This window comes from Egretta garzetta, unplaced genomic scaffold (assembly GCF_000687185.1).
Source record: "Egretta garzetta isolate BGI_Z169 unplaced genomic scaffold, ASM68718v1 scaffold297, whole genome shotgun sequence".
NCBI lineage: Eukaryota > Metazoa > Chordata > Aves > Pelecaniformes > Ardeidae > Egretta > Egretta garzetta.
Window position 1 is genome coordinate 2,392,440 of NW_009260410.1, and position 19,075 is coordinate 2,411,514.

Below are 19,075 nucleotides of genomic sequence, written 5' to 3' on the forward strand. Positions count from 1 at the left end.
ATCAAATTTTTTCTGATAAAAAACAGAATTTTCTGTTTTTTTGGTTTTTTTTTTTTTTTTCCTGGCATTGACTTGCGGGACAATAAGCTACCATTTTGTAGTCGTCTCCATAGCTTGCAAAACTTACTAGCTGCAGACTCATGCAGGACACTCATTTAACTTGTATAATTCTTATTGCTGGCTGGAGGAGGTCAGCTCCTCGAAGAGGAGATTGGGGATGGGTGGCAGACTGCATCAAAATCACTGGTATGATATTTTGAAAATAAGTTGCATTTTTCTGTCCTCTGTGCTAAGAAGAAAGAATATTTTAGGTAACTCCCCTGAAAATGCTGAAGAACTTGAAAGAGCCAGTGAGATGAAGGAAAAAGAAGCTGCATTGTAAGTTTGGTGTCAGTAAAGCTGTTAGACTCCATTTCTGGAGAATGCCACTGCTTTGGGCTGCAGTTTACACTCTGCTTTTGCTCATTCATTGCTCTGCTCAACACAATGCTTGGCTTTAATGAGGGCTCACCTAAAGAAAAAAAGCTCCATGCTCTTCTCTGTGCACATATTCCCTAATGTTTCTGTCTCTGTGCTTGTTGCTGTTTCTTAATTGAAAATGTACTACTTCATAATTCTTTAGTATCATGCACTGACTTATTTTAATACTTAGCATTGAGTGTGTATGTTGCAAAAAGAAGTAGCCAATGGCTTCCTCAATGTATTTACTTGGAGTGATATTTTCATCTAGCTGCTTAATGATTTTATGTGTTTTAAAATCCCATTTTTCATATGATGGTCTTATATTCACTACAAATTAGAAGCTATGGAAGAAAGTACTAATAACAAAATGATGATTTCTTGATGGTATAAGAAAAAGTGGCAGGAGCTATAATGAGCATAAGGGATCTTTTGAAAAAACACATGATTTTAAAAAAGCCAACAAAGAAGAAGATATATTTATGTATGTACATGCCAGGCAATCAACTCAGTTAAGTCTTCATTTTTCAGCTTGCCATAGTGCATGTTTGTAGGTCAATGGTTTGATCTACGTTTTTACGTACAGTAGTAGCAAATCTGGGCTGTTTACATCATGTTACAGAGTTGTGTAGTTTCCTTTCAGGCTTTGTAATAGAAAATAATTTTGTAATTTATAGTAGCCACAAAGGTTGGGTTGAAGATTGTTTTTTATGAAGATCTTCAAAGATGAACGGGTATTTCCTGTTCTAAAAAATGGTGAATGTGGGGAGCTATTGGTGAAAAGAGGGAAACTTGTAAGTGATGTAAGGTGCTGCTAGAAATACAGAATTAACTGCCAGATTTCCATGCCACTCCTAGTTGCAGTGAGGGTCGAGTCTGTTAAATATTGTAAACTCTCATTTAAATGAGTGAATTGTCCACAGGTGTCTAGAGTTCCTTCTACAAAATGATGCCAATCCATCCATTCAAGACAAAGAGGGGTACAACACTGTGCATTACGCTGCTGCATATGGGCACCGGCAGTGTTTGGAACTGGTGAGTGCTCAGACAGTTCAAAAGTCTCTTATCTGCTAATATATATATATATGTGTGTGTGAGGGTGGGTGTGTGCGTCTATATGCTAGTGTTATGAACTCCCCTGATGGTTACTGTTGGAGTTCTTTGGATATTCACAAATCTGTGAAAACCTGCAATATGGTGCAGTAAACTCAAATATATGCAACCAGATGTATCTTAAAAATATGTTAATCTTGATAATCCCGTCCTTGTTCAACAAGCTGGTGCTTAAATGTTGTCTTTGAGTAGAGTTTTATGTGTGCTCAAATTATTTTTACCTGTGATCAAAATATTCTCTGTGTATGTGTATGTGCCAGTAGTAAGGGATAGTTCCCCGTGCAAGACAGTGTATGCTCCCTCTGCAGCTGGCATGTTATCTGACTTGCAAACAGAGTGTAAATAGCTTTTGTCAGCTGCGTACTTGCAGTGCCTTTTTGCTTCTGGTGAAATGCTAGCAGCATTGATAAAGTTACCATCATCAAGATTAATCTTGTCTACAATGTACCTGGCTTTTTTTTGTTGTTTTTTAATATCCTGGACCTGAATGATTAGAAATTGCATCTCATAACAAGCCAAAACTTCTTTGCCAAAAATTGGATTTGGGAGATGTATAGTATGGATTTATAGAAGTTTATGACTTGTAAGAAATAAGAGTTGTGAAGATGCGTGTTAACTGAACTGCTTGATATATAGGGTTATCCAAAATTAGTGTCACATATAAATAGGCTTTAATTGCTTTTTTAAAAAAGCTCTGATTAGAAAATTGTATAGATAATCATGCTTTAGTAAGAACACTGTGTGCTGTTTAGTGTTTTATGTTGTTTGGTTCTTTTGTTCTTTGTTGAAGTACTTAATTATTGAAAAGGAGCTCTGCACAGCACATGCTGCTTTCACACCACATTTACCAGTGCTGTCAGTTACTGCCACCACAGGAAAAATATTGCAGCTGACCTACATCAGGGTCACAACAGCTAGGAAACCTCAACCTGTAATTACACCAGGGCAGTCCTGGGTCAGAATCTCAGGTGGGATGTTAAGCCTTTTTAGCTCCCACCTGCAAGCATGTATATTTAGGACACTTAAAATATCATGGCTCCTTTGTTGCTTGTGGCAGCGAGTCTGAGCTTCCCGTGTTTAGAGTCTATTCCTAGAGCTGGTCTCTCATGACCCTGCCCATGGGGATGGAGGGGTCTTCTGCTGAGCCTGCTGCCCATTTGGAACAATAGCAAATGTTCTGGCATTTGTAGGGTATATATACAGAGCAGCCTCCTCTGTCCTGCATACAAGCCTATGCTTGTATGGCCGCAGCAATGTGTATGGCAACCTTACCTGTGTCTTACCACCAGATTTGTGCATGCCTTGCATGAGCAAAGATGGGGAATTCACTGGGGAGTTCTCTTTCAGACTTCATATCCTGTGTGCTGCGAGCTGTGGAACAGGCACAGAGCAAGGTCCCCTCTCTTTTCTTTTGCTTGTTGCTGTGCACGTTTTCTGGCAACATATCGGTTGCAGACAATGACCTGCTATCGAACCCCCGTGTTGCTTGGGCTTGCCAGACAAAAGGAAGAGCTGGAAATGCAGCGTATATCAGAGGTGTTGGGTTTTCTTTTAATATTGGAGGGTGAAATGCAAAATGTGGGCTAGAGGCAGCTGTGCAGCAAGTGTTCTATATTTGGACAGAGAAATTCAATGTTTTTCCATGTCAGTCACATTTGAGGGATCAGGATTTGTTCAGAGGTTGACAGGCATCTCATTTTCTCTCTTGAATACAAAAGCTAAATGTACCAGAAAGCATTTGTGCTCGATCAACAGTAGGACCAGGAGTTGTCAACTTTGCACTCACTGTGATTCTGTTTTGTTCATGTGAACAGTTGTTCCTTAGCTCTAGTGAGTTACCAAGTCCTGAGTTTAATAACTGTATATTTGATAACAGCGACTAACTGATTGATACACCTTTACACTGATTTTTTTGCATTGCTTGGATTCAGGATGCCAAAAGGGTCAGGACCAAAGTCTGGAGTAGCTGAAAGGTAATTGTGCCCTGGGCATGAAATGGATATAATCCTCATGCCTAGATTTATTCACGTACTCCAACATGAGACTCTGAGGTGTTAAGGCAATTGTTGATTCCTGTGCTTCATCTGATGAAGTAGTGTCATCTGTAGACGTCACTATCCTGTAATACAGTCAAATTGTTTTTGAGAGTTATGGTGTATCTATGGCTATTTGAAGGCTGTGTGTAAAATCTGCAATAAGAATTCATCTGGTGCAGACGGAGAGGAGCCTCACTGTCTCATGAGGCTGACTGGTGGCTTGGTCACAGTTGTTTGTGCTCTCTGTGGCGGCCCTATGACAAGGACTTCATCATGAATCATGATCTTCATTTCTGCTAGCTATTAACCATGGTACATTGACTGCTGTAGTTATTCCTAGTTGAATGAAGCATCCACCAAGGTTTAACTGCTTCTAGGCATGACTTTTATCTAGAGGCTCCTTCTTTTTCACACAGCAGAGAGAACAGTAAGTCCTCAATTGCCATCTTAGTCCTTAGTCCTCAAGCCTTCTGTTTATCAGTTTTCAAAACTGAACTGACGGTGATCCAGAAAATTGGCAATGCTATTTGCCTCGTTTTTGTCTTCTGAGCTGCACCGGGCTCTCCTCAATAATGGTGGAGGCAGCTGCCGTTTCCAGTTAATGACTGCAGGTTGACACGGTGGGTTAGTGTGCAGAGTAGGTGCTGGTTATGTCTGAGGAGTACTTGGCTGCTTTTGTTGCTGTATCTTGGAAATATATTTTTAATGTTGTTTTTCTTGTCTTCACTGCTAATGAAAAGGAAAATAAGATTCACAATATTTTTAGTTGATCTTACTCAAGGAACAGTGGGAGCCCAGCAGCCCTAATTCCAATGTAAATATGTCTGTAGATAGACAGGGAGATTTTTTATTTTCGTTTCACACGTGCAATAACAGAGATAAATTGATGTCTTTCTTAAAAGTGCTAACTTCAAACCACTAGTTTTTATCACAGGAACTCAGACATATGCAATACTCCTTCTAAACTATTTCCAATCCTTTCTGTCCTGAAGAACAGATTTTCAGGCAGGATTACTGAAATAACAACATTATTTATCGGTGCCAAATTAACTCTTATTTTACTGTTTTATCCCTTGGGTAGATATTTTTCGTTTATTATTGGTAGGTCATACATGAAAAAAATCTAGGAATTATCTTCCCTAGAATAAGACAGTTCTTTACGGGCATAAAACTGTTAGAGGAAAAAGTATATATAAAATGTGAAGCTTTAATTCTGATAAAAACTAAGGCAAAGTGGGTGCAACAATGAGCTTGAGTTTATGAGTAATGGTTGCTAGTATTTCTCTACATGCACAATACCAAACTTCGGCAAAATGTTAGGGAACTACTTCGGTGTTCCAGAATATGTCAAGTTTATAAAAGACCTTGTAAGATCAGTTTTTTTCTTCCCCTCTTGCCCTGGTTTTTATAACACATATTTAAAATAGCTTATTTCTAAATAAATGGTCTTTTAATAAAAAAGCCTGAAGAAGATGCAGTATCCAATGGAGTTTCCTTCGCTGAGAGATCTTATCGGTGCTTTAAGCTTCATAGCTTCTCAGCATTACAAAATATTTACACATTTGAGTACAGTTTAGGAAAGACTGGTTTATCTGCGAAAATATACTTTCATTTTTTGACTTCTGTGTTTACTATGAGCCCAACACCTTGGCTGGAATTTAGCTGAATTTATTTGTGGGGAGAGGAGACCTATTAGGAGAAATAAGGATTAAGAGTGAAAAGGTCATATCCTTTGACCCAACCAAATAAAATCTGTGTTTGTGTGTTCAACCACAGAGCTCAATGACAGAAGCTTTTTTCCTGGAGGACCTTTAGGTTGTCTGGGATATTAGTGGGATAGTGGCCCTGCAGTGAATGACGTGATGTTGCTAAAAAGAGAAGAGTGGAAGCAGATTCTTGAATTCTTTCCCCATCTGTAAGGAGCCATTCATAAAGGCTGGATGGTGGGCATGTGTGCTTACAAGCAACTGAAACTCCTATCTGCTTTCCTACTTCTAAAAATAACCTCACATTTGTTTAGATTGGGATTGGTTTCTCTGGTGTTTGGTAGTCAGTGATATCGATCACAATCACTAGCTGGTATTTTAGAGCTGATCACATCACCAAACTACTTTGAAAAAAAGAAAAATATGGTGGGTTTTTTTCATTGACATGATCTCTTATCACAAAATCCTTATTGGCTTGAAAAGAATGAAATTTAAATTGTTATTTCACATTAAAATTCTATCTGGAGAGCCAGTCAAGTGCTTTGTGCTCGTAAAAATAGGTTTTTGTGCCGTGGTAGGGGAAACAGCATTAAATATCTGCCTCCTGTAGCGAAACCTCTTCTCTGACTGTAAGAATTTATGGTTATTTTTTCTTTTAATCTGCTCTTCTTTTTACTCCATCAGCAAATGAAATTCACTCTTTGGCTAACAGAAATTGAATCCGCACAGGGGCTAATTCATTTGAGGATGGGAGGAGAGCATGGTTTAACCGAAAACCGTGTCCAAAAGAAAAGGCAAATCTCAGTCTGCCTGCCTGCCTGAAACAAGGTGATCCAAACAGCGGGATGTGTCAGGCAGAAGGGACAGAGGGACATTTCCCGCTAGCGGAAGGCTATCTTGGCTGTGCCATGAAAGGAGAGGCTGGGTTTGAAGAGAAAGAAATCGCTTTTTATTAGACCCTGCTGTTACCACTGGAAAATAGTTAAGCCGTGCCTTCAAACACTTGGTTCCTTAACCCAGGGAAAAATTGAAATCACAGACCTTATAAATCTTCAGTGTGGCTGCTACTAATTAGATATGTCTCTTATCAACAAGAATTTGCTCATTCATCCGTCTGAGAGCAGGACTCTGGTTATTAGTGACAAATGAATCACAAATGTGGTTGGGATAGATGTTACAAAGCCTTTTGCCGCATGGGGATCTGGCTTGGATGCTCTTCCAGCACCTGCCTGTGGGCCACCTCCTGGCCTGAATCTCTTCATTCAGAGGATATGTTCTGGGTTTTCTACTTTGTGAATGCCTGTCCATCTCCGTGACCACACCTTCTTTCTTAAACGGCGCGTTTTGTCAGAAACCAGTGATGATAGTATTCCCTGTGGTGAATGAACTTCATACCTATGTCTATGAGAGCTTTTCCCATGTGGAAGCTCCTTTATCAGTGGAGGAAGCTAAAAGTCATTAACTTGAGTGACTCTGAAAAGGAAAAGAACTTAGGAACTTAATGCTTGAAAATAACTTTAATAAACCTGATTTGTCTGTCAGTCCTAGAATCACCCAGGTAACGGTAGATTGATTCCATTGCTTAAGTTGTGATGTCAGCATTAGTGCAATATGTACCCACTGTAAATGATCAATAGGAGACTGTATATGCTAGATATACCATTATATTTTGGCTTAGATTTTATGTTTTGGAAACTAGAGAATTTTGATCCTAAAAATGTTTTCTAGAAAGCTAATGCTGCTTGTGAACTCCATGAGTGCAGGAATTTACCATTTTATTTGACACCCTGCTGGCACTTTGGCTTGTAGGGTAGGAGTATTGCCTAGCATCTCTGAGGTTTATTTTCTGTCTCTCTGACAGATTTTGTCTTTTTTTCGTTTATATTTTTATTTTCCTGGGGTGGAGAAGCAAGGCACTTACATCTGCTGTCTTCTGACAGAGAATAACAAGGTCATTGCAGAACTGCAGGAGATGTTTTTCCTTCAGTTTGGAAAGAGATCGTGGACTTCTTGCCGTTGCCTTAAATACCTGTCTGTGAGTGTGTATCTGTGTGTGGTGTTTAAATGTAAATGTGTGAAGAATATCTGACTCCCTCAAATCTACTGAATCCAATAAAAAGGGCGTTTGATCATGGCATATGGCATTGCATTAGACTGTATAGCTCAGAAAGAGCTGTGGGCGCTGGGATGTTGGGGGTGTAATCAGGCTTATTTATAAAAGGCAAGACATTTGCTTGCATGAGCAGACTTTCAAAAAGAAACCATCTCTGGTTTATTGATATTTGTAGGTTTACAAAGCAATCTAACTTCATTAGGCAAAGGCTCCCACAGTGTGTGTATTTTGTGTCTGTATATCTGTATTTTGTCAGCTGAGTAGATTGATCTTAAACATTCTCATTGAACATTATTTTCCTCTTTCCTCTCCTCCCTTATGAAGTTAATGCAACTGCTGTCTATTCACAGTGACTGCCTGACAGTAGGCAGTAGTCCCATTGTTTCGGGAGTATTTAATCCACGGGTGGGCGGTGTAGAGATGGGTGCATGCAGGATCAGGTCTTGCTTTATGATTCTGTTCATGCAGCGGTTGCAATGCAGTTTATTCTCCAGGGAAAACAAAACAAAACAAAAACCTGAGAAACACTTGCAGATTACCAGTTTACTTGAATATTTATGTCTTTAATTATTCTAATTGACATTTTTAATTAGATTGGAAGCAAAACTCCATTGGATATAGTGAGTAAATGAAAAAAGATTGCATGTCGTGTATTTTCATTTTTATTTAAACTTCCTATAGTATTTTGCAAATCCTTGTATTCACTCTGATGAAGCCTGAAGAAGAAGAATCATAACTCTTAAGTAGCATGCCATGTACTTCAAGCCACTGCATGTGTGCTGCTTTCATTTCCATTGGATTTACTTCTTGGTGTTGCTTACAGGCTCAAGCTTTGCTAGAAAGTCTGTTGCTTTTCCTCAGTCAGTCTTAGGAGCTGTGAGTCAAGTGCACGTACCTGACTGGCATGACACTTTTCTGGATGTTAAAGTAACTTCGCATTTGGTAATGTGAAATGGAACCAACGTTTGCCTGTTTTCCGGAAGTTTGTGGCCAATTTCAGAGTGGTTCAGAGAAGAAATGTAAATTACACATCTTCAAGTGAGTCTGAATTTGAAAAGCACTGTGTGTATTTCACAGTAGAGGCACAAATGAGAGGAGAGTAGTGAAAATACCATTGAGATGCACGTTTTTAAAATTGACTCTCACTGTATTTCACCAGTGCACAAATTTTCTGGTTAAAGAGGAAATTTTTTAAGGCTAATAATTTCTCTAAATAAAAAGCCTTCCTATATCTTTTACACAAGTGTATGAAATTTTGCAAAACTTCCACTGGGTAAGATGGTCCGTAAGCCAAAGTATGAGGCTTTACAGAACCTCTGAGGTAGCACTTCTGGCCAGAAAGAAACATGAGATACATGTTTCTAGTGCGAAAGTTCCAGGTTCACATCTCTGCCCTGACTGACAAAGAACTTGGACTTCCTCATCCCAGGAAGTGACCACCATGTTATGCTGGCTGATACTGGGTAGGATCTCTCGCTCTCGTTTGGAGCTGTCCTGCTTCGTATAAATACTCATTGGGTGAGAATCTCCTGTATAACCCACTGAGTATGGCACTCATATGACTTAATACGAAATTATTTTGCATGAAGTGGAAGAGCTTCAACAGAAGATTAGTGTCCCATGTGAGAACAGCCAGTGGCCTGGAGGTCTGCTTGAATTTTGAGGTTTAGATATGTTTAAAGACTTGAATGTTGTTCTCTTATATGCCAGGTAAGTGTCCTGTTTGCACGGTGGTGACTGTTCTGACAGGGTATTGGGTATTTAAGCTTTGTACTGGAAAAGTTGCATGGAACTACTGATAAATTTCTTCAGATTCAGTCTACCTAAGCTCTTGCAAAACTTCTTGCTTATGTTATTTTCACTTCACCCATAATCTATGCACATGAGTGAAATTGATGTAAACACTGATTAATCTAATTTTTAAAGCCAGATTTTAGGAAAACATATCAGACACCGGGTTGAGGATGTGTATTGGTTTTAACCAATTTACAGATATGGAGAGAGCTTATCAGATTGCTTGTCCCCCCTGAGGATATGTTTGTACCACTTCACCTTTGAATTATTCAGTCAAGAATAATTCTGTGATTTAAAAATGTGCTTCCCTGGTATAAAGTAGTACAGAGGTTAATTCTATTACTCTTTTCTATCTCATCTGAAACAACTGATGAGAGTCTTTAATCTTGTGCTTGCTGCTTGCAGGAAAAACCTTTATTTAAAAGAAGCTGATGCTGTTATGTTTTCCCCCAGTAGAGGCAATTATCTATTGCAGTTTATCAGGAAAGATGAGACTCAAAGTGACATCCTGGCTGATACATTTTTATTCAGTTCTGAAAGTGACATTAAAAATTGTTACTAATTGCCACTTCTGAATGACCTTGTAAGTGATAAGCTACATGGCTATGTCATTATTGCAGAGGAGTAATGTTCCACTCTTTCTTTTGTCTTAATTGCCTTTTGATCAGCTCTTAGCATGTGTGAAAATTTCTGAACGCTGTTTGCTTAATAAGCTTTCAGACTAAAGGCCATTTGTAGATTATACACATGTAATCTAATGTTTTGCCATTTTATAACTGGTATTAATAGCACCAAACCCAAGAAGTTCATTAACAGTGCTGGAAGTATGTGTCTTGGAATGCAGAAATTGCCTTACTAAAATAGGAAAAATCTCAAGGAAAACTCGCTTTGACTTCAGTGGTACTTGGATCAAACCTCTGACACAACTGCCAGTAGCACGCTTCAGTGACTGTGCCTAGAGGTGTGGGTGCGTGACAGCTTGTACAGAATCAGGTGTTCTGTTCTCTTTTAGGATTTGAGATAGCACCCATCATTCCGTTGTCTGTGGTTAGAAGTTGCTTCTGACATCTTCCTTTTAAAAGCGTAGATTAAACCTTTTATGCATGATGAAAGTATTATCTCCTTTTCTGCCTAATGGTAATTCTAAATTACTGAGATGCTCCATGAAGCTTTTTTTTTTTTTTTAACCAGAGCTGAATTTTAGACTAAATTACGATCTATAAGGAGAATCATAAGAACTACCCTGACTCATTCACTGGCACATCTGACTCAAAAAAAAAGAAAAAAAAAAAAAAAAAAAAAAGTAAGAGGGGGGGGGGGGGGGAACCCCTCATACTGTATCCTCCCATGTAATCCTTTATTATAACCACAGAATAAAATCAAGCAGTAAAGCCTCTTATGTCTGTAAATACCTTTACCATGCAAATAAAATAAAGTTGTGAGAACTGTAAATGTTATTAATCATCATACAGAGCTGGGGGAGAGAAGACAGTTTCCAATAGCAGCCTTGTAGTGCTATTAGTTGGTAACAATAGAACTGAATAATTGACATGTTTTATCTTACTTTGCATCTCACTCCCAAAGCATTTGAGTTCCTGCTTCTGTGTGTGAAAAAAGACTTCACAAAATGATTACATACGGTATTAAATAGCGTTGTTATGGGAAGCGGAGGGGTTGTGCTGGGAATTTCCAAGAGGCACAAAGAGAAGTAAGGGTATCCTTACCTTTTAAAAGGTTATAACCTAACCGGAGAGAACCCGTGCCCACCCATTTCATTTGCAGTGTCCCTGCACAGTTCTGACATGCAGACAATCAGTATGTAGAAATGTAATCAGCTAAAAGGCATACTTTCAATGGCACAAGAAATTAGAAATTAGATATGCTGGGACATTCTCCAGTCAGCCACCAGTAACCATAAAGTTATTAATTCATGCCTATTTGTCTGTCTTCAGGGAAATGCACTGGCCAGCTTCTAGCAGGCAGGTGTGTGTTGCCGTGCAGCAGACACGCTTGGATTGCTCTGCAGGGTCTGTGGATTTAAGCTTCCACGGCTGTCAGGGCAAATGGTTCTGAGCAATACATTCACCTTTTTTAAAAAGATGCATCTGTGGATAGCTTCTTACAGGTATGAGATGGAAGCATTATTGGAGCTAGAGCTCCCCAAGGACACACTGTTTTATGTGTTCTTACAATAAGTGTATGTAATTTACTATAAATGCATTCTTAGAACTATAGAAACACTGGTGAAACTGGAGAATTTGCTTGGTAACTTGGACCTGGTCCTTTTTGTCTCTTTGAGCATGATGTTTAATCCTTCAGATGACTTACTTTTAATCGTTACAAAGCGGTGCTTAACAAGGCATGCTAAAAAAATTATTAGTACTGCGTCTTTAATCTTCCTCTTCTTGCTCTCCTTTATAATTTCTCTTCTTGCACTGTCTGGTGATGTGTCTGAGAGCTACCAGGTTTACCATCAAATTCTTGTTTGCGCTTGACTTTATGATGGAGACATTCAGCCTTATGAGTAATAAGCTCATTAAGCCTAGTCTGCATCAACCTAAGCTGCTTTAACTCTAAGCCCTGGAGTTGCCTTTTGTGAGGGCCTCTCCAATCCCACAATGTATTCCTTTAGAGCCTTAATTTTGTCAAAAGACAATTACCTACCTTGTTCCAGGAGACTTTTGGAGCCTTCTGACAGGTTAAGGAAAGTATTTCTATGTTAAGATTTTGATTCTGGAGTTTCAATAGATGATAATAAATGTAATTAAAAGTGATTAAATTAGTCTGCTATGCTGGCTTCACAGACTCAGGGTAAAGGCCAGGATTAGGCAGGCAGAGGAACAGGCTTAGTGCTTGCGTTGGTTTGGTGGGTTTTTTTTAGTTTGTTTACTCACTAGAGAAAATCGGAATGTATTCATGTGTTCAGAGGTGCTGCTGCTTCATCCTGTTTATAGCTATCTTATATAAGAGAAGAACAGTATTTTAAACTGGAGGTGGTTCCACGTGGTAAGACCAAATGTGTTTTCTAACCCTGCCTCAAACCTACTGAAAAACTGGTGTGGGACTTGATGTTTTTTCCTTAGCTGCAGGGATGTGTTAAAATCTGTATTACCTGTTAATACACATACCCACTTGCTTAGGAGTCCTATTTGGATCAACACGCACTTCTTTTCCCAGTCCTGACATTTTACTAGGCACAAAATATACAAACAAACAAAATTACTGCTTAATTTTCTAGCTTTTCCATAGGATTCAAATCAGTGTCCTTGTAATAAGAGATTTGTGACATTTTATAAATTATTAATACTAGCTTGTATTCCAGTTTGATTTTTGGATAAATTTGGCCTTGATGTAGGTCTATTAAAGACTAATTTGTTACACTGAAAATTCAAGCATACCTCAGAGTTTAGGATATGCCATCATCTTGCAGCGTAGGCAGGTAAATTCTGTGCCTACCATAGGCTTTCACTGGCTTTTTGGAGGGTCTTCCATGGTGTCATACCCTAGAATTGTCCATATTGTCACAAAAACTTCCTTTCCTCTTTTCCTCTTGCAGTCTTTTAGTTAATTCTGTCAAAAAAACCCTCAAAAAGCCTGTGTGAAAAATTGGCTTGTAACCTTAGAAACATTACAAGTCAGTTGTAGTTAACCATCATCCTTTTCTTTCCTTTTTACAATCTCCTATTACGAATTTTCTGTAAAATGCTGATTTCTAGTCACAAAGGTATTTGGAGACTAATTCTTTGAGTAGTTATTAAGTAAAAGGCCACACTTATGAGCAGTGCTACTCAACAAATGTTGAATTCTCAATATTGTCGTCAATACTGTATATGATTTTCTTTGCAGCCTCAACTGGATAAGTTGTCAGGGTTCACGTGCTATTGTGGAGTGGTGCTAATCCATAGTTCCTCCTTCTAGATGGACAGAAATGCTCTGCTTGTTAAGCCTTAAAATGCTTTGGGATCCCTTGAAATGAAGAGGATCATAGAAAAGTACGATGCATGTTATTAGATGTTTGTAAGAGTTCAAGGATGTATTGTGTTTTGGAAGACTGTTATAGCAGCAGGTTCTACTGTGACAAATTATAAAAATGACTGTGAATGACTCACAGCTCAGTTATAATTATTCCCAGTGCTAATTATGTGTCAGAATTATCTGAAACGCTGTATCTGACATGGCTTGCATATGCATTACCTGTGTAATCACGAAACTGCGCTTTTTCCAATGTAAACTTACTGAGGGCTCTGTTCCACAAATCCTTCCTTTTGACGGCTCCTTTCTCACCCAAGCAGGCCCTATGATTTCAGGGAAACTAATTAATCAGGGTAAGGATGTTTATAACAAGCTTTTAATCTAGTTTAATAATTTTACCCTGTGGGGAAAAACTTGAAAATACAGAAAAGGTTGTGAAGTATTTATTCCTCACAGTCCTTCAATACTCACTGCGGACATCTGAGGACAAAATATATCTTTTTCTGCTGATTTATAGTCCATGAGAACTTACCCTGTCTCTTACAAAGATGTTTTAAGACTGTCTATTTTTTTATTTTTTATTTTTAGCTTCTGGAAAAAACCAACAATATGTTTGAGGAATCTGATTCTGCAGCTACGAAAAGTCCTTTGCATTTAGCTGTAAGTATGAGATGTGTAAAATGTTTGATAATTATCTCCTAGAATAATCTCTGTCTTTGAAGCAGGTTTAATCATAGGTTTGTTTTGAAAAAGCTGGGAAGGGATGTAGGCCTAGATGCAACAAAAAGAGGCTCTGGGCTGGAATTGTTAATTAAGTTTATGACAGTTGAAGCTCTTGGTTCTTATTGACTCTAACACTCAGACACTGAAGTGGAATTAAATGGAAAGTTGCAACTTTTATTTATAACTAGTTTATAAATTTGGGGCTGGAGCTCCTGGAGATGTGCAGGTGCAAAAAACTGTCTGGTACACAGCAAGGTGTGGGAAAGCATGCTTAAACCCCAGCAGTGCCCTGGGAGCGTGCCACAGAAACTGTGCTATCAAAAGGGGATCCAGCACATGTGGCCTCAGAGATCACAACAGCTCTCCTTTCCCGAGAGCTCAAGATTCATGGTTCCTCTTCCCAGTTTTCATGTACAGAATCACAAGAGTAGCTGAGGTTGACATGGACCTCTGGAGATCAGGTAGTCCCACCTCTGTGTTAAAAGCAGAGTCAGCTAGAGCAGGTTTCCTCAAGGCCATGCCCCATCACATTTTTAATATCTCCAAGTTCACAGCCTCCAGGCAATCTATTCCAATGTCTGACCTTCATCACAGTAATTCCTTTTTTTTTTTTTTTTTTTTTGCATTAAATGGAATTTCCTGTGTTTAAGTTTGGGCCCATTGCCTCTTGTCTTGTCACCTGGCAACCCTGATAAGAGTCTGGCTCTGTCTTCTTTGCTCCCTCATCAGGTGTTTATACACATTGGTAAGACCCCCCTGAGCACCTTTTTTTTTTTTGAGGCTGAACAGTCCCAGCTCTGCCAGCCTCTCCTCATATGTCTTTCACAGACTGGCTCTTCACTGAATATCCAACCTCACCGTGAAGTTGACCTCCTCTTGAAAGGGAAGCAACTTGCTTACTCGAAAATGGGGGCAAGTTTTAATTCTGTAGCGATCATATCTTTGTTTTCCAGTCAGCCAGATGTCGTGGTTTAACCCCCGCTGGCAACTCAGCACCACACAGCTGCTCGCCCACTCCCCCCACAATGGGACAGGGGAGAGAATTGGAAGAGTAAAAGTGAGGAAACTTGTGGGTTGAGATAAAGACAGTTTAACAGGGAAAGCAAAAGCCGCACGTGCAAGCAAAGCAAAGCAAGGAATTCATTCACCACTTCCCATGGGCAGACAGGGGTTCAGCCATGCCCAGGAAAGCAGGGCTCCATCACGCATAACAGTTACTTGGGAAGACAGACACCATCACTCCAAATGTACCCCCCTTCCTCCTTCTTCCCCCAGCTTATATACTGAGCATGACGTTGTATGGTCTGCAATACCCCTTTGGTCCATTTGGGTCAGCTGTCCTGGCTGTGTCCCCTCCCAGCTTCTTGTGTACCTGGCAGAGCTGAGAGCTGAGAAGTCCTTGGCCAGTCTAAGCACTACCCAGCAACAACTAAACCATCAGGGTGTTATCAACATTCTTCTAGTACTAAATCCAAACCACAGCACTATACCAGCTACTAGGAAGAAAATTAATTCTGTCCCAGCCGAAACCAGGACACCAGAACATCTCTGAGCTGACATTTGAATTATTCATGTGTAATCTGAGGGAACAAGAGCCAAAACAATTGGGTTAAAAGACTGAGTTTGTCACTGAACTCTTCTGCCCTTTTTTTTTTTTTTTTTCAATTTGAAGACTGCTGGAAGGAGAGTGTCACTCCCAAGCCTAAAGAGGAGTTCCAGCCTGCACCATCACCAACACAAATTTCTGTGCTGGGAAGGGGCTTGCCCTACAGCTGGCCAGACAGCAAACCCATTTCCTCTCTGGTCCCTCTTGGGCAGAACCCATGCAAGAACACTGCCAGTGGCTCTCTTGTATCTGTTGCTGCTTAACAGCAGTTCATACACCTGAGACACCCCAAAACCACAGTTTAAAAATAAAAAAGGCTACATAAACCATCACTGTTTCACAGTTCAATTGCAGCTATCCAGGAGTGTCTCTGACATTTGTTTTGAACTCCTCCATGTATTGGGATGCCTGTGGTCATCCTTCCCCAGGTCTAGCAGTGTCCACACGAATGTCTCCACACATGGATCCGGAAAGGCAGCAACCTATTCCAAAAGTCCTTTCAAACGGCTGATGTGGTGCAGTGGCAAAGGCCTCTGCTTACAGACATTTGACCCTAGAATGGAAATAGGATTTAGAAAGAAGGGGTGGACTAGCAGCCAACAAAATACTGACCTGAGGCTATGGTTGATTATGGTGATGGTTGAGTAAATGACTTCACAAGGCAAACCAAGAGGACGAAAAAGTCAACTTTATTATCCTTTCAAGGAGAGGATGGTCTATACAGTCTGCATGGCACCTTCAAGACAGATACCTCATATTGTGTCAAAGATCAGGTTGTTGCTAGTTGTTTTCTAAGTAAAATTGTCATGAAGAAGAAAAGCTGACAACTGTGTCAGAGTATTTTCTGAGTTACGGGTTTCCTGTGCCCTAATCTCCCTTTGCTTTTCTTTTTCTGCTTTTGCTTTTGCTTTCCTTAAGTAGTCATCTCAGTTTAACAGGGAAACAACTGTTTGTTCCCTGCATTGTCCTGTTTGTTTGAACTTTTGACAGCGGTCAATAGGAGCAAGCTGCTGCAACCGCTGCTTAACCTTGAAATTCAGTGGCTCTTTGGTTCCTTCATGTTTGCATTCCTCTACTGTTTTCATTAATTGTTTCAGTGCTGATAATACTAATGATACATTCATGTATAAATAAAAGGATGTTCCCTGAGTCTGACAGTAAGGAGAATAGGGCAGCTCCTACAAAGCTGAATGAAATGTTTCCAGTTTCTGGGGCTATCCGCTGGGTTTTTGCAATGTCATCTGAGTTTCTGCTGTTGGCCCAAACGTGGCTGTAGGTCTGGAAGTGCATCTACTTGTCCACTGTAGTTGTTTTACCAAATGATCCTACTGGCAGGAATACTACACGAAGCAGCAGCTATAAACAGCAGGTCAAGTTTGTGTTTGTATTTGCATAAAAATCTGGTTTGAGAATTGCTTTCTTTACCTGGAGACCAGCAGATGTGTTGAATTTAGCACTCAGTTAGGTGATAAACCATGCGACCTCTGACCCAGCATCACTAGTGAATGAATCACTAGTTGGTGAAGCAAACGTTTCCTGAAAGATACTGTAGAATGTGAAAAACTAACTGGTTTTTTGTCTCTGCTGAACTGGCAAATTATTGCCTGAAATTCCTCACCTTGGGTTGTTTTAGAACAATCAGAATTTCGGTCCCTAAACACTAGGAATTTTTTAGTTTCTTGGCTACAGTGTAATTGGGGAAAGTCCTTTCAAGTTGGAGAGAGAGTTGTAAGGAACCAAGAAAACAGTGTCATTTCTACTGTGTTTTAGGAGACTGTGACAATGATGGATTTTACTCACATTTTATGTGAAAGTCTTCCAAAGACAAGAGTTGCATTCTTTACATGACTCATTTAATATTTCTAGGCCTATAACGGTCATCATCAAGCCTTGGAGGTACTTCTCCAATCTCTAGTAGATCTGGATATTAAGGACGAGAAGGGACGTACTGCTTTGGACCTGGCTGCGTTTAAAGGACACGCAGAGTGCGTGGAAGCTCTCATCAGCCAGGGTGCTTCTGTCACTGTAAAAGACAATGTCACCAAAAGGACCCCCCTCCATGCCTCAGGTGAGTGTATTCTTATGTTACGCTTGTAGTATAAATGCTACAGCACAGAAGCAGTTACCTTTACCTACCTACTATCCCTATGCACATTTCTTCTAAACGGAAGAAGGAGATTTTGACTTGTACTGGGGACTGCTGCTTGTTTGCTGAGGTCCTACAGTTAACTCTTATCTTTCATTTCCTTGGTCTTTTTTCCTTTGTCCCAGTGGTTCAGTCCTCCCTCACACAGAATTCCACATTTTCCCACACCACTACTGTTCAGCCCTTACCTGCTTGCCTCTACTTTACTTTACCTATCTATTACCACCTACTCTTTAAGGTGTGTGATGTTTCCCCTGTGACACCTTCTCTTAATGGTTCCTTGGCCAAAAATTCAGGGGAAGAGAGAATACTTACCTCACTGCTTCTCCTAAGGAAGAAAGGCTGAAAATACAAGTAGGCTCTCCTTGGTGATTAAATTACCCTGGTGTTCAGAACTTTCAACCTTTTGCAGGGGCAACACTACAGAAATTCACCCCCTTTCAGATGTTATCATCCTCCTGAGCTAGCTTGTGAACTTGCTGTTGCTGGGAGTCTGCTCCATTCCTCATGTGTTGAGTGTTAATTATACAATGTGCATAATTGGCTGGAAAATGTGGAATTTGCCATTTATTTAAAGGTTATTATTTAATATGTACCCGACAGATAAATACGCGGGGGTACCAAAGGGAATGTTGCCCCTCTGGCTGATCATCGAGGGGGCTCAGTGCAGCATAGCAGTGACCTCTAGTGGGAAATAAAATTAATACTTCATTGGATAACAATTACTTTCAGGGCCAGACTTAATTGTCTTTCTGTTTATCTTTTAATTTTGCTTAGATTAAAATGCATATACAGCCTCTAATACCACTTTGTTCTCTGTGTGTGATCATGTAAATGCAGCCTGGAAGCATAAAGTCAAATAGACTATAACCAGTTTTGTTGCAGTACTGAAGAAAATGTGCATAATAGGTCTTCACAGCATACAAAAAAAATGGATTCTGCCTTCTTAATTTTTGCATCACATCTGAGTACATTACTCCCCACAATAAACTAATGATATAGAGATGTGCCACCAGTGCTTACATGTCAGAAGTTTGAGACCAGAATTCAGTGAGAGGGGTTTTTAGTTGTTTTTGATAAAAACACAAAATAGTAAACCCAGCTGATCCTCACCCTGTTAAAACTGTTGGTTTAATTAATTGAAATCAAGGTCAGTGCCATCACAAAACTGGAGCTGTGTTGGTCAAGAACTTTGCTATAGTGACTTCAAACATAGCTTGGGGTCTAATGATAAACAAGGTGTGACTTTGTCTGGTACATCATCACTATAGCAATGATTTTGTATTTATTTGAAAATTCAGTTACAGTGACATAGGTTTCTTGTCGTCACAGCTGAATTGTAAGGATTCTGCAATACTCAGAAAAGTAAATGGTAACAAAGCCATATTTCTGTTAGCAGCTCTGACT

The 19,075-nt window shown here is 39.7% G+C and overlaps 1 protein-coding gene across 2 annotated transcripts in view; it reads left to right on the forward strand.

Annotated features, from left to right (window-relative positions):
* Nucleotides 1-19,075, forward strand: part of ANKRD44 (ankyrin repeat domain 44) — a 77,941-nt gene that overhangs the window by 42,498 nt on the left and 16,368 nt on the right. For both annotated transcript variants that reach the window (XM_035899062.1, XM_035899061.1), the window contains exons 14-17: nucleotides 295-378; nucleotides 1,383-1,494; nucleotides 13,782-13,853; nucleotides 17,389-17,590. In XM_035899062.1, coding sequence (XP_035754955.1) covers nucleotides 295-378; nucleotides 1,383-1,494; nucleotides 13,782-13,853; nucleotides 17,389-17,590 — 470 coding nt within the window. The remainder of the gene's footprint in view (nucleotides 1-294; nucleotides 379-1,382; nucleotides 1,495-13,781; nucleotides 13,854-17,388; nucleotides 17,591-19,075) is intronic.